This window comes from Pseudopodoces humilis, chromosome 15 (genome assembly GCF_049639895.1).
Source record: "Pseudopodoces humilis isolate 2021_Gansu_Grassland_sample_001 chromosome 15, ASM4963989v1, whole genome shotgun sequence".
Lineage (NCBI taxonomy): Eukaryota > Metazoa > Chordata > Aves > Passeriformes > Paridae > Pseudopodoces > Pseudopodoces humilis.
The window spans coordinates 17,282,947-17,304,580 of NC_142214.1; the positions used below are offsets into that span (position 1 = coordinate 17,282,947).

General features: G+C 53.3%; 1 protein-coding gene across 3 annotated transcripts in view; it reads left to right on the forward strand.

The window, feature by feature from the left end:
- The first annotated feature begins 2,785 nt into the window (after window positions 1-2,785).
- The window catches only part of LOC102107616 (gamma-aminobutyric acid type A receptor subunit theta), a 71,671-nt gene continuing 52,822 nt past the window's right edge, over window positions 2,786-21,634 (forward strand). For 2 of the 3 annotated variants that reach the window (XM_005527412.3, XM_005527413.2), the window contains exons 1-2: window positions 2,786-3,360; window positions 7,670-7,758. In XM_005527412.3, the coding sequence (XP_005527469.1) occupies window positions 3,281-3,360; window positions 7,670-7,758 (169 nt within the window). In that variant the 5' untranslated portion in view covers window positions 2,786-3,280. Of the gene's footprint in view, window positions 3,361-7,669; window positions 7,759-20,052; window positions 20,149-21,634 lie in introns of those variants that run through there. The other variant, XM_088062563.1, reaches the window with a different exon arrangement.

Sequence of the window (21,634 nt, forward strand, 5' to 3'; positions counted from 1 at the left end):
TCCCGACTGGGTGAACTTGCAAGCACAAATGTCACCATTTGTGAGCATAATTTTTCCTCTTCATGTATGCCTCTGACATTTGCTTTTCACTTACCTTTCCTGCCAGTAACATGCAATCATAGCTGGTGGGAGGGAGCAGAGCAAAGGGGCCAGAAAGGGAAGGGACCAGGCAGGGCTTAATGGGGCCTCCGGTGCCCGGAGGCAAATGCTTCTCATCTTCCCAAGAGCTCCTCCCTGGTGCCCAGCAGCTTAAATCAGAATAAATGCTTCAGAAAGTCACTGCTGTCAGGAGCTCTGTGTGCTGGCAGCAGCAGAGGAGGTGAATGCTGTACCTGTACAGCAGCCAGCACCTGATGGCACCAAGGCAGCTCATCCTGGGCACATGGGGACATCCTGCAGGACCAGATCTGCTGGGCTGGTTCCTCTTCTTCAGCAGAATTGTGGAGAAACCCTATAGCTTTGGCCCACCTCCCATGGAGCCCTCAGCCACAGGAACCAGGAAGCCACAAGCTCCTGGGGTTGTTGACAGAGCAAGAATTGCTTGTAGAAGCCCAGGAGCATCCTGAGGACACAGTGGTTGGCCAGCTCAGGGGGCCAGGCAGATAGGCTTGCTCTGGGCTATGATGCAGTGAAATATCACCAGCCACAGCCAGGTCCTGGTGAGCTCCCTGTGCCCTGGACTCCCTGTGGGAGCCACAGTGACTGGCCTGCAGTGAAAGCCCACTGGCAGCACGGCCCTGACTCCACAGGGGCAGGCACATTCACTGGCATGTGACAAGTGCCACTTACCTGCTTTGGTCTTTGGGAAGGCAGTGGAGATCACTGCTCTGAGCTTAATTTGTAGAAGTCTGGATCAAGCAGGGGTGGTCTGGGCACTAAACCAAGCAAAGAACCTTTCCCACCAGCCTTAGCAGTAAGTGAGAAGATCTTTTCCCCTCCCATTCCAGCACAGCCCCACTGTAGATGTTAAACCTTCCCCAAATCTTCCTTTTCCCCACAATCCCCACAGGTTCACTGCCCCCAGGACCTCCCTGCAGTGATACCAGGCCAGCACAGCACACCACTCAGCTTTTCCTTGCTTTGATGTCTCTGCATTGCAACAGCCCAGCCTGGCCTGCCAGGGAGAAGCTCTTCAGAAAGGTCACTCCCCACCACACTTTTTGGGAGAAGGAGTTTGGGAGCACAGGATCCATGGCATACCTCTGATGAGGAAACCATGTAGAGCCAAGCCCAGCATGAGAGAGAGGAGCTTAAGGAAGCCCAGAGATGAGGATGCTCCCAGATTTCCCTGCAGAGAAGGGCAGGACAGAGGAGCTGCCCAGCAGCCACATTGTCCTGTGCCCCTTCAGAGGCATTTTGGACCTGGTCCTTCCTGCCCAGCTGCAGTGACACATCTGCTCTGCCCCCTCGTCCCAGAGGGCTTTGGAGACCATCTACACACAGGTGTAAACCAGGACTTACCTGCTGGGAGGGGCTGCTCTGAGCTGTCAGGCAGGTGCGGAGGAGATCCCGTCCAGGGTGGTGAGAGCTCAGATGTTTCCTCCTTAAGCCATGGCTTCTGCTCTGCCTTCAGAGTGCTGCTGGATCTCTTCTTTTTCCTAGGGAAAAAAATAATAATAATCCTTCCTGGTAGTACATTACTGCATGCCTGATGTAGAGTTCCTTAATTATATTACATTTTTAAGACAAAGATCAGAGCTGGTGCACAGGAGACCGTGACAATTTCAATGGCTGTTACCATTCCAGCAGGCAAAGCCCCAGCACCAGGAGCTGATCCCCAGCAGCATTTCTGCAAGTTCAGGCTCCCTTTTCCCACTAACTCCACTGTATGAATCCTTCAGGGAGAGCTGAGCATCCCTCCTGAGCTGGGCTTCCCCAGCCTGGGGGAGTGTCCAGCCCCACCGGAGCCTCCAGATCTTCCCCAGTGCCCCAGGAGGAGGCCACCAGGCCCCTGGGCTCTGTGGCATGGAGACATTGTGAGTAAATCACCTTAGGTTTGATCTCTGTGGCTGCAGGAGGAAGCTCAGCCTGTGCTGATGACAGTGTTTCAGGCAGCCACAGCACCCAGCAGCGCTCGCAGCTGAGCCGCTCTTGCCCAGGCACAGCCCCTCGCTTGCCAAAATGCCATCACCTTTCCCTTCATCTTCCCTGTGCCCACCCCCCCGGGGAAAAAAAAACAAAAATCCACCTCAGCAAAAATGCTCCTCAGCCCCCTCTGCAAGCCAGCAGGGGTTAATGTTGTCAGCCATGACGTCAGGATCCCAATTTGTCCGGAGAGTCCCCCTCCCCAACCACAAACTCCCTCTCTCCTCCCCTCCTCTTGTGACTTTGCAATGAGCAGCAAAACTCCACAGGAGCTGCGGCAACAGCACTAGGGAGACATCCAGCCCTCCCTGCGAGAGCAGCGCTTGCCACAGACAGGGATTTATTTATTTTCTACACATGCATATATGTTTTGGTTTTTTTTTATTTACCGGGCTGCATTTGCTTTTCCTTTTTTATTTTTATTTTTTCTTTTTATCCATTTCACAAAAGCCCCAAACCTCCCAAGTGACGAGCCTGAGATTTCCCTAAAATAAAATAACTGCACAGTGGGGCTGGGTGGCTTCCCCTTCCCCCCTCAGAAAATAAAGAGGAAAGGGGCAGCAAATAGGTAAAATCCAGAATAAAATCATATTGCTCGAAAATTCACACGTCCTCCCTCTCTCTCTCTCTCTCTCACACACACACACACACACACACACACAGGCTCTTTCTCCTCCTCCTCCTCTCTGAAGGTGGGTAGCAGGAGCCATGCAACATCTGCAGAACCGGATGGCAAAAGAGCAGGAGGAAAAATAATCCAAGTGGAGTGCTCAGGGGACACTGAGTTGGTTTTTTTCTTTTTTCCTTTTGCCTTTTTTAAATTTTTTTCCCTTCTTCTTCTTCTGCCGCGTACCTGTGAGATTCGATTTCACATTTTGCTGAGCCCATTTTGGGGCATTTTATTTTTCTTTCTCTTGGGATTTTCTCCATTGCCAGAGGATGTCTCTTGTTGAGAGGATGCTGAAAGGAAGAAGAAACGAATTCTTTGACTGGCACTGAAGGAGCGAGGGGGTATTTTTCCCCCTCATTTTTTAGTTTTTTTTCATTATTCTTTTTCTCTAGGAAATCATTAACGGGGGGGGGGTCGGCTTCTTTTTTTCCCTCCCCCCCTTTTTTGGAGGGGGATTTCAGAAGATCCATCTTTCTTTCCCCTCCCCTGCAAAGATTTTTTTTTTCATCCTTCGTCTTTGTGGAAATGTGGACATTTCAGGCAGACAGATTGAGTGGAATTGTCTCTGCTTTAGCAGCTCTTTGTCTCGCCTGCTGTGCGCAAAGGTAAGGACTGCGATCCCAGGCTGCAGGGACAGGGGGGCTGGCACAGGGCTTGTTTGTCTTGTTTGGGGTTTTCTCCATCGAGCTGGATGTGGGAAAGGGGAGGGGGCTCTTTCCCCAAATCGCTTTCCCCTGCCGTCTGCTATTGTTATTCCCCAGCCCGTGCCGTTCTAGGGGGAGGAGGGATGCTCTTACATGCGATGTGGAGCAGGCGCTGCGGACGGAGCCCACCTCGCAGAGCGTGTGTGCGTGTCCCCCTCCCCAAACCGGGGGAAAATGGCCAGAGAAGGGGTTTGCTGTGGAACATGGTGCCCGCAGGAGCCCCGGAGCTGCGCTACGCACCCGGCACAGGCTGCCTCGGCCGTGCCTGAGCCTGTACCCGCAGCCACACTGGCACCGAGCGAGCCCCGCCGTGCCACAGCCGCGGCTCTGCGGAGCTCCGGGGGCGATGCCCACGGCCGTGCCTCCGAGCAGATTTACGGCACGCAACACCCTCCTCTGTGGGTGCCATCCATCCGGATCCGTCCCTGCGTGTGCGCAGCCATCCGTGCCCGCCCGGGTGTCGCTCCTCACCTCCGGAGCTTCACCTGCCCGGCGTGGCACCGGCCGAGCATCCCCCGCCCGCTCCGGCTGCGGCGCTCCGGAGCTGCGGGCGCCCATGCAGCCTGGCCAAGGTGTGCTGAGCACACCTGTTTGCTCGCTCCGGAGCTGCTTTCACACGCGGGAGTAGCGCTGCCTGCTGCTGCCCTCCCTCCCTCCCTCCCTCCCTCCGCACACCTGCGGGCAGGTGCGGCTGTCCCTGGCGCTGCCGGGGGGAGCTGTGGCATCTCCCTGCCAGCCGTGCACGGGGAGCAGCGCGTTCCCGACACACACAGGCAGGTCCTGGCAGGGCTGAGGGTGCCCAGGTTTGTGTTCCCAGCGTTATAAACACACAGGAAGGTCCTGGCAGGGCTGAGGGTGCCCAGGTTTGTGTTATAAACACACACAGGAAGGTCCTGGCATGGATGATGATGCCCAGGTTTGTGTTGCCAGCGTTATAAACACGCACAGGAAGGTCCTGGCAGGGCTGAGGGTGCCCAGGTTTGTGTTGCCAGCGTTATAAACACGCAGGGGCGCAGGCGCGCACCCACCTTGCCCACACCATTCATGCGTGGTCCCGCTGTGTGGGGACACACGCAGGCGGCTCGGGAGGCACTGTCCAAGCAAACGTGTGACATTTAAAGCCCGCAGCAGCCCCCTTTGCTCTGACGTGTGTCCTGGCATGTGCGTTTGCATGTCCAGCGCTGTTTTCACCCACGGTCTGCATGTGTATCTGTGCACAGCTCGGAGACAAAACACTCTCCATGTGCACAAGCCTCCAGCTACTCCTACACACCCCAGCCAGCAGCACGGGGTGCTGGTATGGAGATGTTTGGCTGCAAGTGTACGTGGATATGCAAAGCACATGCCCGCTGACACAGAATCAGGGGCACAGCGCTCCGGAATTCAGATCACAGGCTGGCTGTATGTGCTCCCCGAGCGGATGCAGACCCACATTTGCCAGGAATAGCACTGGCATGCAGCTGCTCGCCCACAGCTGGGCAAATGCACCTCCTCAGTGGGAGGGATGTGGCTTTTCGGATCAGAGGGAGCACTGGGAGGTAAAAGACCTTGTCCTTAATCATGATGGTTTATTCCCTCACTAGGCCAACTTGTAGCTGGTGAGGAGGAAAGAGTCCCCATGGCCTTCTTCCCACTCTGCTCCTTTCTGCAGGGCCTCTGACACATTGTTTACTGTCTCTGCCTCAATTTTCCTGCTTATATTAAGAGGTAAACACTGATTCCTGACTTTATGCACTAAAGGAATCCGAACAGAGGTGTCTAAATCCCCTGAGAAACGCACAGTGTCCATATTATGAATATGGAAATCTGTGTACCTAGGAATGGCTGTCTAGAGATGAACAAATGCTGGTGCACACTCTGAATCCTCAGTGACAGGACTGTGCTTTGCATGCTGCAAAACCTCACACACTTGCAGAGAAATCCACAGATGCAGGTGGGCCTTGCAAGCCTGGACACGGTGTTACCAAGGTGCCCACCTGCGCACACCTCTCTGGCCTTTTCACAGTGATTAAAGCCGTGCAAGGAGGAGCTGAACCCCTCTCAGGAGCACACTCAGGAGTGCAGCTCAGACCCCCTCCCCTGCCAGCACAAGGGCTCCTTGGTTGTCCATGCACCAGAGCTGGGTGCTGTCTCACATTTGCACATTCCTGTCCTGCTGAGAAATTCCTGCACATCCAGAGCCCTGAGAGCTGCCCAGGCTCCCAGGTGGTCCTACATGCTTCCACCCACAGCCCTAGGGAGAGTCTGGGCACCAGGGAACCCAGCCTCAGGAACCCACAAATGCCTGCTTCTGTGCTCCTCACAAATCGTGTCCAAAACCCAGCACCTCATCTCACGCCAAGGTCTGCACCCACTGTCACCTCCAGCCACCTCCAGCCACCTCCAGTCACCTCCAGCCACCTCCAGCCACCTCCAGTCACCTCCAGCCACCTCCAGTCACCTCCAGCCACCTCCCGCCACCTCCACCCACCTCCAGTCACCTCCAGCCACCTCCATCCACCTCCAGCCACCTCCAGCCACCTCCAGTCACCTCCAGCCACCTCCAGCCACCTCCAGTCACCTCCAGCCACCTCCAGCCACCTCCAGTCACCTCCAGTCACCTCCAGCCACCTCCAGTCACCTCCAGCCACCTCCAGCCACCTCCAGCCACCTCCAGTCACCTCCAGCCACCTCCAGCCACCTCCAGTCACCTCCATCCACCTCCAGCCACCTCCAGCCACCTCCAGTCACCTCCAGCCACCTCCAGCCACCTCCAGCCACCTCCAGCCACCTCCAGCCACCTCCAGTCACCTCCAGCCACCTCCAGCCACCTCCAGCCACCTTCAGCCGTGGCTGGGATGCTCTCACACGCAGGCACACACACCGGTGCATGTTTTGGAGCTGCATCCCATGCTCTCCTGTGTCTGTGCACAGGCAGGGAGTCCCTACACCCTCGGTGCAGCCCGGAGAGCACGCCTGTCTGTGTGTCTGTGTGTCTGTGTGTGTGTGCAGACACACGGACATGCCCCGGTGTCCAGCCAGGCACGGGGCTGGCAGGCAGAGGCAGTGCCGTGGTGCAGCTTTCCAGGTTGACTGGGATGGATGTGGGAGGCGGTGTTGACAGGGAGACATGCTGTTGTGGTGGGTGACAGCAAAGAGCAGCAGTTGTCACCGGCAGGGTCTCTATTCTCATGCAAAGCAGGGGACGAGGGTGGCACCAAGGCTGGGTATTCAGGCACAAAACCTGATATACCCCGCAGCACTGAATAGGTCCAGTATTTTTAGCATCCCCTGCTTTCTGGTTTCCCACCTTCAGTTTTGGTTTGGCCCTTGGGCTGATTTTAGAAGGAAATCCCTTCTTGCTGGAGTGGCTGGATTGGTGTTGGGGAGGACATCTGCCCCCTCTGTGCACAGGTTAAAGGGCTGGGAGGAAAAGGATTGCTGCTCTGGCACACAGAGGGGAAGATGGACTCTTCTTCCCTGTCTCTGCCTCTTCATCTGCGCTGCTAAGGACTCACAGTGATGCTGAGTGACAGAAACTGAATTTTTACATGGCAGAGATCAGCCCTACATTGAGGCTGTAGGAGAAAAAGGAGCTTTGTTTTCTCATTTGCTTCAATAACCCAGAGAAACCCCTGGGTGCAGTGAGAAGCAGAAGTTGCACTGGGGTGCCTGTGGGGGCCACTTGTGTAGTGGGGCCCTTGGGACACGCCAAGTTTGTGCTGGGTGATGTAAGACCTGGAGCAAGAGCCCAGCTTGGCTGAGGAAGGGGAGTGAGACCTGCAAGAGAGAGGCTGCAGCTGCCTCATGCACAACCTGGGAGGCATAAAGGACAATTTCTGCCTCTGTGTGCACCCCTCTGTGGGCAGGACACAGGGAAGACCCTAAATGTGTGGTCAGTGGCCAGGGTACTCAATGAGGTGCTCACACCAGAGGGATACCAAGGGACAGAGCTTGGGGTGCCTTGGAGTCAGGGTGAGCTGCAGGAGAGGAGCCAAAACACTGCTGAGACTTCTGAGCACCTCCCAGGATGGCTTAGGAGCCCTGGTAGGAGCCTCTGTGGGGCTTGTGGGCAGGTGGGGGGCTGAGAGCTGGGCCAAGGACAGAAAACACAAGCAGAGAGGCTCTGCCCATGGCTGAGGTGTTCTGGGGTGTGAAGGATGCTGAGGTACCTGGCCAGGACCCCTGTTGTTACACGGGATGATGAGAACTCTCTTCTTTTGTCTTTCAGCCCCTCCACTGGAAATATTTCTGTGGTGAAAGAGATTGTGGACAAACTGCTGAAGGGCTATGACGTCCGCCTCAGGCCTGACTTTGGAGGTACGGTGAGGGCCGGCTGCGGGCAGGCGTGTCTGTGTCTGTGCTGGCCCCTTGGCAGGCAGTGCTCCCTCAGACACCTCCAACCCCAGCCCTCACTCCCTCATGATCTTCTCCCTCACATTTCTTTCACCCCTCCTGCTTTTCCTTTTCCTCTCTCCGGTTCCTCTCCTTGCACTATCACCATCTCTGCAGACAGCTGCCTTGTCCATGCTGCAGCGTTTCTGGGGATATTTTGCCACAACAGAGACACACGGATTTTCCTCTGCTCTAAGCTTTCCTCCATCACAGACAACAAGTCATTCCTCCTCCATTTCTGCTCCCAGTGCCAGATATTTTGGCTCTTTTCCCTGCAGAGGGTCGAGGTGATTGCTGGCAGGGCTGTTGGTTGGCCTGCAAAGCTTCTCCCTCAGCAACAGTGAGGCATAAAATATTCCCTGGGGAGCTGGTGGCCTGACTGCCATTCAGTAGGAGGTGCAAGGATCTTCAATTCCTCCCTTGGGTCCTGCGAGCAAGCAGGAGAATCACAAGGGCCTGGTGGGGATGAAATAGGGAAAATCTTTGGGCACTGTTGTGTTCTCAGGTCCAACTGAGGTCCATTTCTTGGAGAGGAGCAGACACTGGAAAAGCACAGGGAGGGGGATCTGAGGACTTCTGAACTCAGTCTGCCAAGCTTGGCTGGTTTAAGTCTTTTTCTGGGCAATGTTATTTCTTCCTCATGAGGAGATGATGCTCAGCCCACAGGAGGACAGCTACATGGCAAGGTGTCCCTCTGCACAGGACTGTTTCCCTGGTGGGAAACAGGTTCATTCCTGTGCTCTCAGGGGGAAGAAAGGCTGGGGACAATTACTTATTGGCTCAAGGGAGCAGTTTTCTCCCAACAGGGCTGATCCATAGTTCCTAGAAGTTGGGAGTGGAGGAATATCCTCAGCAATTTCATCAGGTTTTGAAGGCACCCCACAGTGTATCGCTGTTTCCCATGACCAAACCCATCTCTCCTCTAAACCTCTGGTTTCCCTACACCTCACCCAGCCCTGCCCCAAGCACTGACCACCCCGTACTGTTCAGCAGACACTCCCTTCCATCCCCACAAACACCGTCCCTCATCTCCTTATGGTGGAACAGGGGCTCTCAGGAGGCAGCACCAAGCACTGCTGGACCCTGGCCTCAGGGAGGGCTCGGGGAGGAGATGATGCCCATCCCTCTGCAGTGCTCAGGAGCACCTGGGAGGTCACCCAGAGCAGCGGGGAGACACTTTGGATGCAGCATTCTGCAGGCAAACAGGGCATCCAAATCTTCCCTCTCTCCTTTGGACATGGGATATGTCTGGCTTTGATTTAAGGGCTCTGCTCGGCAAACATGAAATGTCCCTATTACCTGGCCAGCCCCGATCACAGAAATTGGTGCAGTCACATTTTATGAGGGGGAGAGCCGCGGAGATGACATAAAACTGGAAGAGAAGCACGGTGCAAAGGCACGGCGGTGGTTGTGACAGCGAGGCAGGAGGTGACGCAGAGCCACGGCGCAGAGGGACCCATGGGCTGGGGGTCCAGCAGCTTTTGTTTTCTGATTCCAGGCCCCCAGGGTGTCCAGGACAGGGCCCAGCCCTTCCTTCAGTGCAGGGCTCTGCTGACCCTGCCAGATCTGTGCGGTGCTCAGGCTGGGCTCGGCAGGTACTGCGTCCTCCTGGGCTGCAGGATGGATGGGGCTGGGAAACCGTGGCATTTGACTTGATTTTACTCTAAATTCCCAAAGTGCAAGCTGCACTTCTCCTCACTCAAGCAAAGAAATAGAATTATGACCATAGCCCCCTTCCCTGTAATTGCCTCACTGTTGCCTTTCACCCTTTCTTGTCCCTCCCTTTACTCAAGGTCCTGGGGGGAAGCACCTTGGTGCTCATGAGATGCCCAAACTATCAGCAACCCTGGCTCCTTCCCCCGAGGCCAAGCTTCTCCAGGCAAAATTCCTGCAGCATTTCCAGCTGGACTGACACAAGAGTCTGGAAGCTGGAGATTGTTGGTGTATAAGGCCAGGGGAAAGGGGTGGAAGTCTCTGCTGTACCCACAGCTCAGCAGTTCTCTGGGGTTTTGGATGAAGCCCATTTCTAGGTGAAATCCAGTGTGATCGTGCCATGTCTAACCCTGTGTGGCTCCTGATCCATTCACAGTCCCGCTGTGGAGAGGGTGAAGCTCTCCCCAGTAAGTGGTGTACAGCTGCCACAGCCATAGGACCCACAGGAACAGCATGAGGTTGTGTCAGGGGAGGCTTAGGTTGGATTTTAGAAGAAAGTTCTTTCCCCAGAAGGTGATTGGAACCTGGAATAGGCTCCCCAGGGAATGGTCATGTCCCCAGGGCTGCCAGAGCTCCAGGAGCACTTGTACACTGCTCTCAGGCACAAGCTGGGGTTGTTGGGGTGTCCTGGACAGGGTCAGGAGTTGGACTGGATCATCCTTGTGGGTCCGTTCCTGCTCTGGATGTTCTGTGGAACAGGCACAGTTTGGGCAAAGCCCTGGGAGCTGTGTGTGTGCAGCCCTGCTGTCTCTCAGTGATGTGTGGGGCTGGACTGAGTTCAATTCCAGTATCCTGAGGGCTGGGCTGTTCTCCAGGACTGCCCTGTGTTCCACCTGGGCTGTCCTGCCACCCCTCCTCTGCCTTCCAGCTGGGCACAAAGGGTGTAAACCCCCTCTGCTGTGCTGTCATACTGGGAACACCGGCTAGGGTGAGCTGCGAATGGCCAAGGTGGCACCTTGGAGGGGTGGCATGTCCTGCTGGGAGCCCTGTGCTCTGAAGGCAGGTCCTGGAGCTGTCTCAGAGCTGGTCAAGAGTGACCAGGGGGTCTGGCTGGACAGGCAGCTGCCTGCCCAAGTGGATGGGACTGGAGCAAAGCAGCTGCCACTCAGCTGCCCATGAACCAGGGTGAGCTGTGCCTCTAAAGCCAGAGCCTTCAGCTCTTTGCGGCTCAAGGATGAGGCTCTGGGGACAGGAAGGTCACAGCAGGCAGTGCTGTGGAGGTGTGGGCATGGCAAGGTCCTTCCCAGACAGATTCCCACGGGAGAAATGCGATGAAGCAGTCTGGCTTCCCTCCCTCCCTTCCCTGCTCTTTCCTGCCTGCTTTCCCCATGCCTCCATCCTGCAGCAGAGTTGTTTCCTTCTTGCCATCCTGCTCCCACATCAGTGGCAGTCACCCTGCAGTGTCCCCACCCTCACAGCATCCCACCTCCACGTCCTGGCGTGCCTCCTCCATCCACTCCTGCCTGCAGAGCAGGAGGAGCTGGGATCCTTTGGATATTCCCTGTTCCCATGTACCACTTGCCATGGTGAGGCAGTTCTTGCCCCTCACAGTCTAAGAGAGCCCCAAGGCTCATCCCAGCACCCCAACCCTGCCCAGGATGGGGTGCTTCCACAGCTCCAAATACAACTCACAGCTCTCCAGTCCTCTTTTTTTTTAAAAAAAAAAAAAAGAAGAGAAAGAGAACTCCGCCTAATGCCAAAAGGAGGACAGGCCTGCTGGGGATTGCAGTTCACTTTTTAATTTTGAGATGCCTCGTTAGCTCTGGGCCGAGCTGAGTGGCTGAGAAGCGTCAGGCACTCGCTCTCCTCCCTCTCCCAGCCCCTTAAAGCCATTAGGCCGATGAGCAGGCCGGCTCTCAGGGGTGGTGCCGTGGCAATGAGGGCCGGGAGCTCACCTGGGGAGCTCGGCTGAGAGGGGGGACACTGAAAGGGAAAGCTGGAGCCTTGAGGAGATGATGGAAAAATCTGGGAGCAACTCCACGGGGAAGCCACCATGGTTAGGTGGGGACAGCCTGAGGGACAGCTCGGTCTCCAGGCCCTGGAGTGTCCCAGCACGCTGGAGAGGTGTGGGACAGTGCCAGGGTGGGACATGAGGGGACCACAGGTACAGGAGAGGGCCTGGAACTGAGGGGACAGGAGTGGGGTCATGGCAAACAAGTCTAAAGGGTCTGGGCAGGGTTGTGGCCTGGATCTGGAGCAGCCCTCAGGAGGGATGTGCAGGGAGGAGCAAGATGGAGCCAGGCCTCCGAGAGAGAGATCTTTGTCCTGGTACTGCAAGAGCAGCAAGAATGCAGAGAGAGGGTTTTGCTCTTTGGGACAGCACAGCGTTCTCACAGGGACATCAAATCACAGGTGGGTGCCACCCAGCTGGCCCTGGGGGCTGGGGACAGTCTGGGGGGTGATTTGTAGAGCACATTAATTACACCACGAGGCAAGCAGGATGTCCATGGGTTAGGAGCTGGTGAGCAGGGAATGCTGCAGATAAGGTCTGGGAATCAGAGCCGTGGGGAGGGAGCTTTCAGAGCAGCACCTTGGCTCCGGTAAGTGCTCTTAGGCACTCACTTTCAGAAGCATTAGCTCCATAGGAGAAAAAAAATAAAAAAAAATAAAAATAAAAAAAAGGAAAAGAAAGCAAACTAAGATCATATTGCCCCAGGGTAGAGAAGGAGGCAATGAAGGAATGGCAGGAAGATCCCGCTTGAGCTCAGTGACTCAGCTGCTCTCTGTTGGTGCAATGTTTCCAGCCCAAAACTTTGCAAGAGCTCCAAGCAGATGGCTCTTTATGGTTTTCCAGCATCATTTGCAGGTCTTGGTAGCCAAAAGCAAGGTGAGGGCAAACTCTGCTCCTTGCTGCCAGCCGTCCTGGAGTTTAGGGTTCCTGGTGTTTCTCCTGGGGGGTATGCAAGTGTGTGGGAATGCCTGGTGAAAACAGAATGACTGTGAAGACCTTGGGATCGCACAGTAAATCCTGGGTTTTCATGTCTGTGGATCCAGCAGCTTTCCCTGCCCCATTTTGAATTCAAACTTCCCTAAGGAAAATTAGCACTTAAGGAGTCTTGGGTTGAAATGAGCCTGTGTCTTGCTCCTCGTCTGCTTTGTGTCATGGATGAGGCTTCCCAGCTCTAATCACCCTCTTTTGGGATATCCAAACCCCTCTTTGCTGCAATAGCTTGGCCTTCCTCCTTCCTGTCCCTTGCCCCTCCTGTTCTCAGACCCTCTCTGCTCCATCACACCTCCACCCTCCTGGGCACCCAGCCCTGCTCCCATGTCCTGTTTATTCCCCAGCATCCCTTCTTCAACAGCCACTCCAAATTCAGTGAAGCTGGGGGTGAAATCCTCAGCCTTTCCCTGTGTAACAGCATCACTCTGAAAGCCAGAATTGTAAAAATAAATGATTGCTGATGCATAAAGTGTTGCAGTGAAGCATCGTCAGTGGTTCAGGGCTCCAACACTGAGCGGCTGCACCGGCTGTCACAGATGCAGCAGGGCATGGGGGGCTTGTGTTATTTCCCTGGCCCACCAGCCCCGTGTGCCTGGGAAACCGCAGCTCTTAGTGGTCCTGTGCTGGAAGGAATGGGAATTTGGTTTCTTCCATGCTCAAGGCTGTTGGTACTGCTAAAGCCTTCCCAAAAACGTCCCTGTTTTCCACTGCATGGTGGTGTTTTTTTCCAGGCAGCCAGCTTGCTTTGGATTTCTGAAGGGCGGGGGGAGGGGGGGGGGGTGGCGAAATTTTAGGAAAAAATGATTCAGAAATTTCTGCGAACGAGCCAAATCGTGTACGTGCTGGGGTTTGTTTTTTTTTCCCTGTCCTAAAATGCTGGGGGGTGAAACGGCAGCACCCACTGCAGGGCTGGCCCCTGTGCATGTGGAGCAGGCGGGTCCCTGGTGTCACCAGAGACCTGGCTGGCACAAGGGCTGTGTCCCCACTGCCTCTGCTGCCGGGGCAGCATCTCAGAGCAGTGATGCTGCTGCAGGAGGACCAGGCTGTGGGGCTGGAACAGGGCAGTGGGTGTTCCTCTTTGGGCTGCCGTTCTGGGAGGCCACAGGAACTGCTCACTTCTCCTTCTAGGTTTTAGTTCTCAGCTTTCCCCTCCCCTTCTGTGACAAAAAATGTTTAAACCTCAGAGCAGCCAGGTTCAATTTTCCTTCTTTTTTTTTCTGAGATGCCTTGAGCCAGCCCTTTTGGGGCAGGGAATTGAGATTTAGCAGGAAAGCTCATGTCCCACCAGGGACAGCTCCTTCCGTGCCCGCAGGAGGGCTTGTCGAGTTGGGCAGGGGTGAACATGAAATGCTGCGCTTCACAGAGCCTGACTCCACCAGGAAATGCCACCCTTCTGTCCCCACACCGTGGCTGGGCAGAAGAGCAGCTCTGGGTTGGAAAGCACAGGGGTAACTGTGGATCTGGAGAAGGGAGTTCATTGAGGAAGGACAGACAGAAGCCGTCTGGAAAGTCTGTAAACCCCAGTGTCACTCAAGGCTAAAGGAAAGGTGGATACCTACTAGGGCAGCAGTCCCACTTTCCTTCCTGAATAAAGAGCATTAAGAAAGGGCCATTCTTGGTCAGTAAAACCGGCTGCAGCTGTGCAGCCCTCGCTTCCTCCCCAGTTTATGTGACTTCTGGCTCCAGACCATGGGTCACATCCTCTCTAGGGCTAATCCAGAAGGAAGATGACAACCTCCTGCTGTTGTGTCTTACTTCATTAACTGAAGTGGCAGGAAATGAAAGGATCCCGTCCTTCTTGGGACATATGTGGATGTTAACACATTGCCACATGATGGAATTTCTATTTTTTTCACTTTGCTCTTTTTATACGAAATACATGCTGCGAAAAGGACTCGGAGGCTGCAAAGTCAGACGCACAAGACTTCAGAAAAAGCCAGAGCTGGGGTTTCTCCAGGGATCTGTATTTGGTTCCCTTGTGAGGGTGCACCAGAGGCAGGGTCCAGGAGTTGCTTCCTCCTGAACAGCCCTATAGAGCACACCAAGCTGCCATTTACACGTGGAGCTGATTTTTCTCATCCCCCTCACTCCAGAGGGGGCGGGCTGGGGACATGGCAGTGGGGACAGCTGAGGTGGCCACAGCAGCTGACGGGGGTGGGTTGAGGTGATTGTCTGGTACAAAGCCTGGGACTGAGCACCCAAAGTCCATCTTGGACTTGTGCTTTGCTGGCTGCTCTGTGCTCAGAGCTGCTCTCCACACAGCATCAGCTGTTTTTATGACTGCTGTCAAGCACACCGGTACAGCGGGAGTGTGTTCACACCTCTCCCCCGAGAAGCCAAAGGTATCCCCTGCTGACAGGTGCCCAGTGAGGATGGGATTTTTTCCAGGATGCTCAGCAGCACTGGAGCCAGCCACTACCTGTTTGGAGCACAGCTCCGATTGATTTCAGCCACAGCTGTGAGCGCTCAGCCCCAGCGCCCCAAGAGAGAGACACGCAGAGTTCACCGAAATCCGTGAGCTCGGGCGGCTCGGGTAGGACGGAGCACGCAGGAACTTGTGACGCCCCCAGTCCTGAAAAACAGGGCTCAGCCACAAAAACATCTTCCCTTTCCTGTGGGCTTCCCCCTCACTCACTGCAGGGCAGGCAGGGACCCCACTGTCAGCCCTGCCCTCCTGCAAATCCATCCTCTATCAATCAAGGAATAGCAAGGATGCTGTGGGCAGGTTAATTAAGAACTGGGTCCATAACATCCATTCAGCAGTGGGCATCCTTCCACCTGACCTCCATCCATTTTGCTTTCCTCCTGATTTTGTTCTTGAGGGCAATATTTTAGGATATTAGACCAGTCCCTTCCTCCAGTGTGACAGAGCTTGTGAACCTCTTGCTGCACACTGAACGCCCTTGTGCATTCATGTGTGGCCACACTTATTATCCTCCTTTCGAGACAGGAATCTCTGGCACAGAGCAGTGGAGGCAGTTTTGGGAGAAAACAGCAATGGAGATGAGTTCCCCTGAATCTCAGCCCAGAACTGACCCTGGGTGTGTGAGCAAGCTGTGTGCCTGCTTTTCAGCATTTGGTGCCCAGTGGGGAACATAAAGTTTTGCTGTCATCCATTCCAGTGGACTTCCCCTGGAACTGGATATGTTGATCCTCATGCCCAAAATGCCATTATGTGGGATAAATGAATCTGGTTGCCCTTCTCCTTCCTTTTCCCCCTTGGCTGGTTCAGTCTCTTTTATAACCAAGATGTCATCAGCATTTTAACTAAGCTTTTATTCAGGAATTTTGCCTGCACCCTTAGTCACAGATTTTTTACATCAAGATGCAATGCGTTCGAGTTACCCATTAGCAGAATAATTCCAATACTTGTTAATTAATTAACTGACTAAAAGCAGATTGATGTTTGTAGCCTGTCTGGAGGATGTTTGCCACATCACCTGGACCCATGTTCCTCCTTGACAAACATCTGCGTAACACTCACCATTTCTGAGATTATTCCTGCCATAAACTTGCCTTCGGGGGACTGCCACTGAAAGCAAAATGTGAAAGGAGTGTAAAATCCATTAGTAGAAGTCCTTTTGATTACTCAAAATACATTCCCACCAGCCTGGAGCTGTTCATCAGAGCAGCTTTACATACCTGCATTGTTCATCCCCTAAAACTCCCAGTATCCCAGTTAGGCAGAGAAATATTTTTAATCCACACAACACAAAATAGAAAAGCCAAGGAATGTGCTGTAGTTTTAGTACCTTGTGAAAGAGACTCTGTGTGTGCATGTCACTTTTCTCACCTATGTCTGGTTCAAAGAAACAGAATTGGAGGCTGCTACAGTGTCAGACTGGCTGGATGTGAGAAGGTTTTTTGGTGGTGCTGACAGTGTTTGTTCTGTAAAACCCATTCTTGCAGAGAGCCCTTGCTGGAGGTTTTTATATCTTGATATTTAACGTGAAATATCATGCACTTGTTAAAGCATGACCGGAAACATGGACAAGCCAAAAGATGTGTTTAATGGAGGCACAAGGTCTTTCAGAGGAATTCACATCCCATGTGTGAGAAAGGGCAAAGTTGGATGGTGGAGCCCAGTGGCACAGACTGGCCAGTTAAACAGCTTTTCTGGAGACCCAGGGGTTGATCCTGTTCCCATTACATGGATGGAGGCAGAGCTCTTCTCCCTTCCCTGGGATGTGGAAGCTCCACTGTTTGCTTTGAGCAGAGCAGGAATTTCAGGCTGGGTTGGGAAGCACTGATCACTCCGTTCCTACAGGCTGTTTTCCTGCTTGTGGCATTTATCCCTGATTCTGTGTCACAGCTAAAAACTCCTTTTTTCCCCTCTGATCTTTCCTCCCTCCCCTTCCTGTTTCTCCTGTTCTTTGCAGTTGGGCAGGAATAGTCTTGTAAAATAATTGTGCTTGTGACAGGGGTGAGCCTCAGCCCAACCCACTGTGTCCAGAATTCCCCTCCCTAGACCTCAGGACCTCTTAATTCAGCCCTGGGATGGCTCCGAGTGCAGTTCTAGTTGGAAGAGAGACTCTGTAAAATTACATCTTGTTGTTCCATATTTATTCTCCCTCAGTGGTTTCCATGTCAAACTTGCTCAGTTTACCAGTCAAAACAAGATATTTCTACCTGCCAGCTCAGCCTGGGCTCTGGAAATCAAGCTGTGCTCTCTCTGCCCTGGACATCATCACTCACCAAAAAGGATTCTCAGATCAGGGCTGAGCTGGATGTGATGTTGAGTGTGCACAAATATCATTTGTTCTCGGGTGGAATTAGGGGCTCTGTGTGATAGATATCAGCAAGGCTCCTGTGCTGTGCAAATATTGACTAACAAATCTTCCCCACCACCTGGGGGATGATGGGACACCACTGGGGCCATTTTACACCTCGGGGACACCAAAAAGGGGGGCAGTTTTTGGGGGGTGATGCTGAAAACCCACAGCAGCACCAGGAATGGCACTGGGAAGCTCTGCTTCCTGCTATTCTCTTTATTTGTGAGAACAGAACTAGGCACCTCCTGAGCTCTGGGCCATTGCTTGGTCACCAAATTGTGACCTTTCCTTCAGATGTGGAGTCCTGTGGGATCCCCAGAGGGAACAGGCAGGTGGGCTCACTTCCTGCTGCAGAGAAATGTCATGGAATAGCCACAGGAAAAACTCTTAATTCATAGGTATTAACCTCATTCACAAATAGTTCCCCTTCTCATGGATGAAGCAGAAGGACTTTCCTCAACACCCCTTCCAAGAAAAACTGAAATTTTGCAAATCTGATCATTGGCAAAATGTTTAAAAAACTGCTGTGCGTGGCAGAAAATATATTTCCTATGTATGACCATGTCAGAGAGTAGCAAAACTGGGAAGGGTGTCCTGCACTCCTGTCAGCTTCCACTCACCGGCCCCTGTCGTGAATCCCCCAGGGGCTGTCAGCAATAGGGGACACCAGAGCCTTCCCTGTCCCCATGTGGGGCTCTCCTCTGAGCCTGCAGAGCCATCCCAGCCACTGAAAGGCACAGTGAGCTGTCCTCTGCGACACAGCCCGAGAGCAGGGGAAGAAATAGAGTGACTGCCTCATTCCTGGGACACTTTGTCACCCCAGCTGAGCTGGGAGAGCACAAAAGTGCCCCTTCCTCTTCCACAGCTCTGTGCTGCAGTGCCAGGATGGGTTGCCTGGCCAGCAGAACTTTCCAAATACATCCTCTCAGCTGCCTGGAGTACTTTTTACTCCTCTCTTACACTCAGTGAGGTGTTTCGCTGCTCCCTTTGAGGAGCCTGGTGCTGGTGGGACCACAGGTGATGTCTCCAGGTTGGGGGAACCTCGTGCCAGGGGAAAGGCCACGTCCAAGAGCTGCACTGGGCAGTTCAGTGGTTGGTGCATTAAAACGTGATGCTTGTGGCAGTGGCAAAGCTCTGGGTGTAAGATCAGAAGCTGTCAGGCCAGGAGAGGAGCTCACCCAGGTCACAGATGTCACCTGGAGAAGGTTTGCAGGAGAGCCCATTCTCCTGGCCTCTGGAGAAGGATTTCAGCTTGGCAGGAAATTTTTGGAAGTGAGGGAGAGGGTAGGCTATGAGCTGAATTCTTCTCCTTATCCTCCTTTCACAGCAAAAATAGAACATTTATCACAAGTTCCCCTACATGTTTTTCTTCCCTATTGCACACTAGCTCCTTGCTAGTATTTGAAGCTCCAGAAAAAAGAAATTGATGAGTACTCAAGTTAATAATGTGTGCTTATTGTGTTGATGAATTGCTGGAGATGAATATATATGTAAAAGCTCTGCAAGATTCACTCATCCATGCATCCTGAGTGAAAGCAATTATTTTGGTGAGCAAATGGGACTTAGTTTTATGTCTTAATAAAGAGGTTCTGGGCTAAAAGGCAACTTTTGTCCCAGATATTATTGCAAATCAAGTCTCACTGAAATAATGGGAACTCCAGCACAGGGGGCAATCTTTCAAAAGTGAACATCTTAGAATCCTTTTTCCTACTAAACTCTTGCAATTCTTGGTCACCACTGAATTTTGAATTTTTTCCCTGTCTTCAGACTGTGGAGAAAGGGCAGGGGCACCTGAACAAAGCACATCCAAGAGCCTCAGAAACTGAGGGATAAAAACTTCTCATCCCATGGATGACATTTGGAAAGGGGGAGGCTTGTTTTTATGTGTGTGCTTTGTTTCTCGTGATTCCTAACTGAGATATGAATTTAATGTGAATGTAATGATATTTTCAGGCCTGACTCACTCCATTTTTTTCAGTACTTGCCCTGTAAATTGTCCTGACTGCCCCTGAGCATAAACCTTGGGCACGGTGCAAGTTTAGCATCAGGTCCCAACCTGGACATCTTGTTCCTTTTGTTCTTTCCCCACGTGCTGGGGATGTCCAACTGGATCCAATCCAGGAGTTACATCCTGTAAAAGCATGAGTCTGTAAACAGTGATGAGGAGGTGTGACTAACTCATATAAAAAAAAATTGAAAACAGGGAGGAAAAAAGAGAAAACACCTTGTTGTTGTCACTTTGATAAAAATGCCAAACCCAGGTATTTAGTTGTTGTTACAAACACTTCTAAGACAGAGAAACAAATTTGATGTGAACAGAGGAGCTTGTGTTAACCCATTTAAATTAATTTGGCTCAGCTCATTTTCAGCTGAGGGGATTAGATGGCTCAGCATTTGGTAAAGTGTGAGTGTTTTCCCAGCCAGGTCACTTCCTATGGTCCAGGCCAGGTCTGCAGCTGCTTTGGGGGAGGATATTTCCAGTGCACACAAGAGAGAGGCTCCTCCATGGAGAAAAACATTTTATTGCTCAGGTGTCAGGAAAGCTCCAGCACTGAAAAGCTGGGTCAGCACCTCTGTGCCCTGAGTGGGCAGGTGAGAAGTGAGACATTCCAATGGGCAGCTTGGGAGAAACTTCCACAGCTGCCAGGCAGGGAAAATTGCTGAATGACCTCACCTGGGGCTGTGCTGGCAACCCCACCTGAGGGGGTGGAGTGGCCTGTGGGGGCAGGGAGTGGCTGGATCCTGTGGGATGGGATGGGGTGGGATGGGATAGGATAGGATAGGATGGGATGGGATGGGATGGGATGGGTGTCCCACTTATAGCAGCACCACCCCTGCTACTGGGGGTGGTTTGGCTGTGAAGAGGAGGCTGGTGCTGTGGTTTTCCAGGTATTTTGCTGCACTCCTACCTCCTGGCTCTGTGAGGAGTGTTATAGTGCTGGGGGAGGAATCCCAGTGCTTGGGATTTAGCTCTAAACCTGCTTAGGAACCTGTGTGTCTCTGTGGACCTTGTAGCACCAGGGATGGTACGGAAATTGGACGTCTGGCATTGTAAAGAGTGTTTTTGAGGCTGTGGTGAGTCCTGGGGGTTGGTCTGCTCAGAGACTGACCTGGAGAGCTGGAGGTGGGGCAGCTGCCTGTGGTGAGTGTGTTCTGGTACATGATTAAATACCCTGCTTTGCACCCAGGGGTTCAATTCCTTGTCTGTGTGCAATCCTTTCTGAAGAGCTGCTCCCTTCAAAAGCAGATAACAGGTGCTGGGCTGGGAAAGGAGGAGCAGGAGGGTACCAAAGGCTTCTGAGCCTGCCCCAGCTGGAGGAGCAGAGGTTCTGGCAGTGCCCTGGCTGGCTCTAGAAGATGGGGCAAACACAAGCTCTGAGGGCCTGAATAAAAGCAGAAGGACTGGACAATTCCTGAGTTCACCAGACCTTCCCAGGCAGTCAGGGCTGTGCCCCAGAGCTGCTCTGGCAGGGCTCTGGAGAGATGCAGTTGCCTGCCAGGATCCTGACAGAGGTAGGAGGGAAGTCTTCTCAGGTGGAGCGATGTGGGGGTGGCTGCTGAGCGTGGGTACAAAGCTTCACACTGCTGCTGGGGAGGAGAAGCCTGGCTTGCGTTGCTTTGCTGTCACTCTACGACAGGCACTTGCTTGGCAAGCCCCGCTGGCCTCCTGCTACTACTCTTGGTGGAGGAGAGCTGGAGGGGCCTGGGATGCTCAGTGTCTCTGCTTTCCTGGGATTTGCTCGGTGTAAACACAGAGAAACGTGGTGTTTCATAGTGCCAGCCCTGCAGAGAGGGATCCAGCAGGGGAGCACCCTGCACACTGCAAAACCTTGGAGCTGGTCTGTGTGAGGGACACAGGGAGGGCAGGTGACCCATCCTCCAGGGGGCTGGAGCACTGCCTTCATCTCCCAAGGGTCAGCTCTGGATCCACCTTCTGCAGTGTCCCTGTTCCAGCAAAGAATACAGTGGCAGTGACAGCCCTGCCAAGCAAGCTGGGCACTTTAAGGGATGGATGGGAGCTGGTGCTCAGTCCTCTTGGGAAAGGTGCTCTTAAAGAGTTGATTGCTTGGCCCCACTGGTCAATGCCAGGTTGATGATTCAGTTCTGGTGAGGTGAAGGCATTGTGTCTCTAAATTAAAGCTTGACAAACCCAAGAACTTATTTTCCTCTTGCATTGCTGTGACCTTTCTACATGTGCATCACCTGGGCAGGAGATTCACAAGCAGAAGCTGTTGGAAGACTCTTTTCATCACTGAGGATGAAGCAGCTTTAAAAATCTATCTCCTGAATGTTGACCTAGGCCTCTTCCAAGAACAGATGATGTTTTGAGTAGGCAGTACCTTTTTTTTTTTTTAAAATGCTGAGAGCCCTTTTT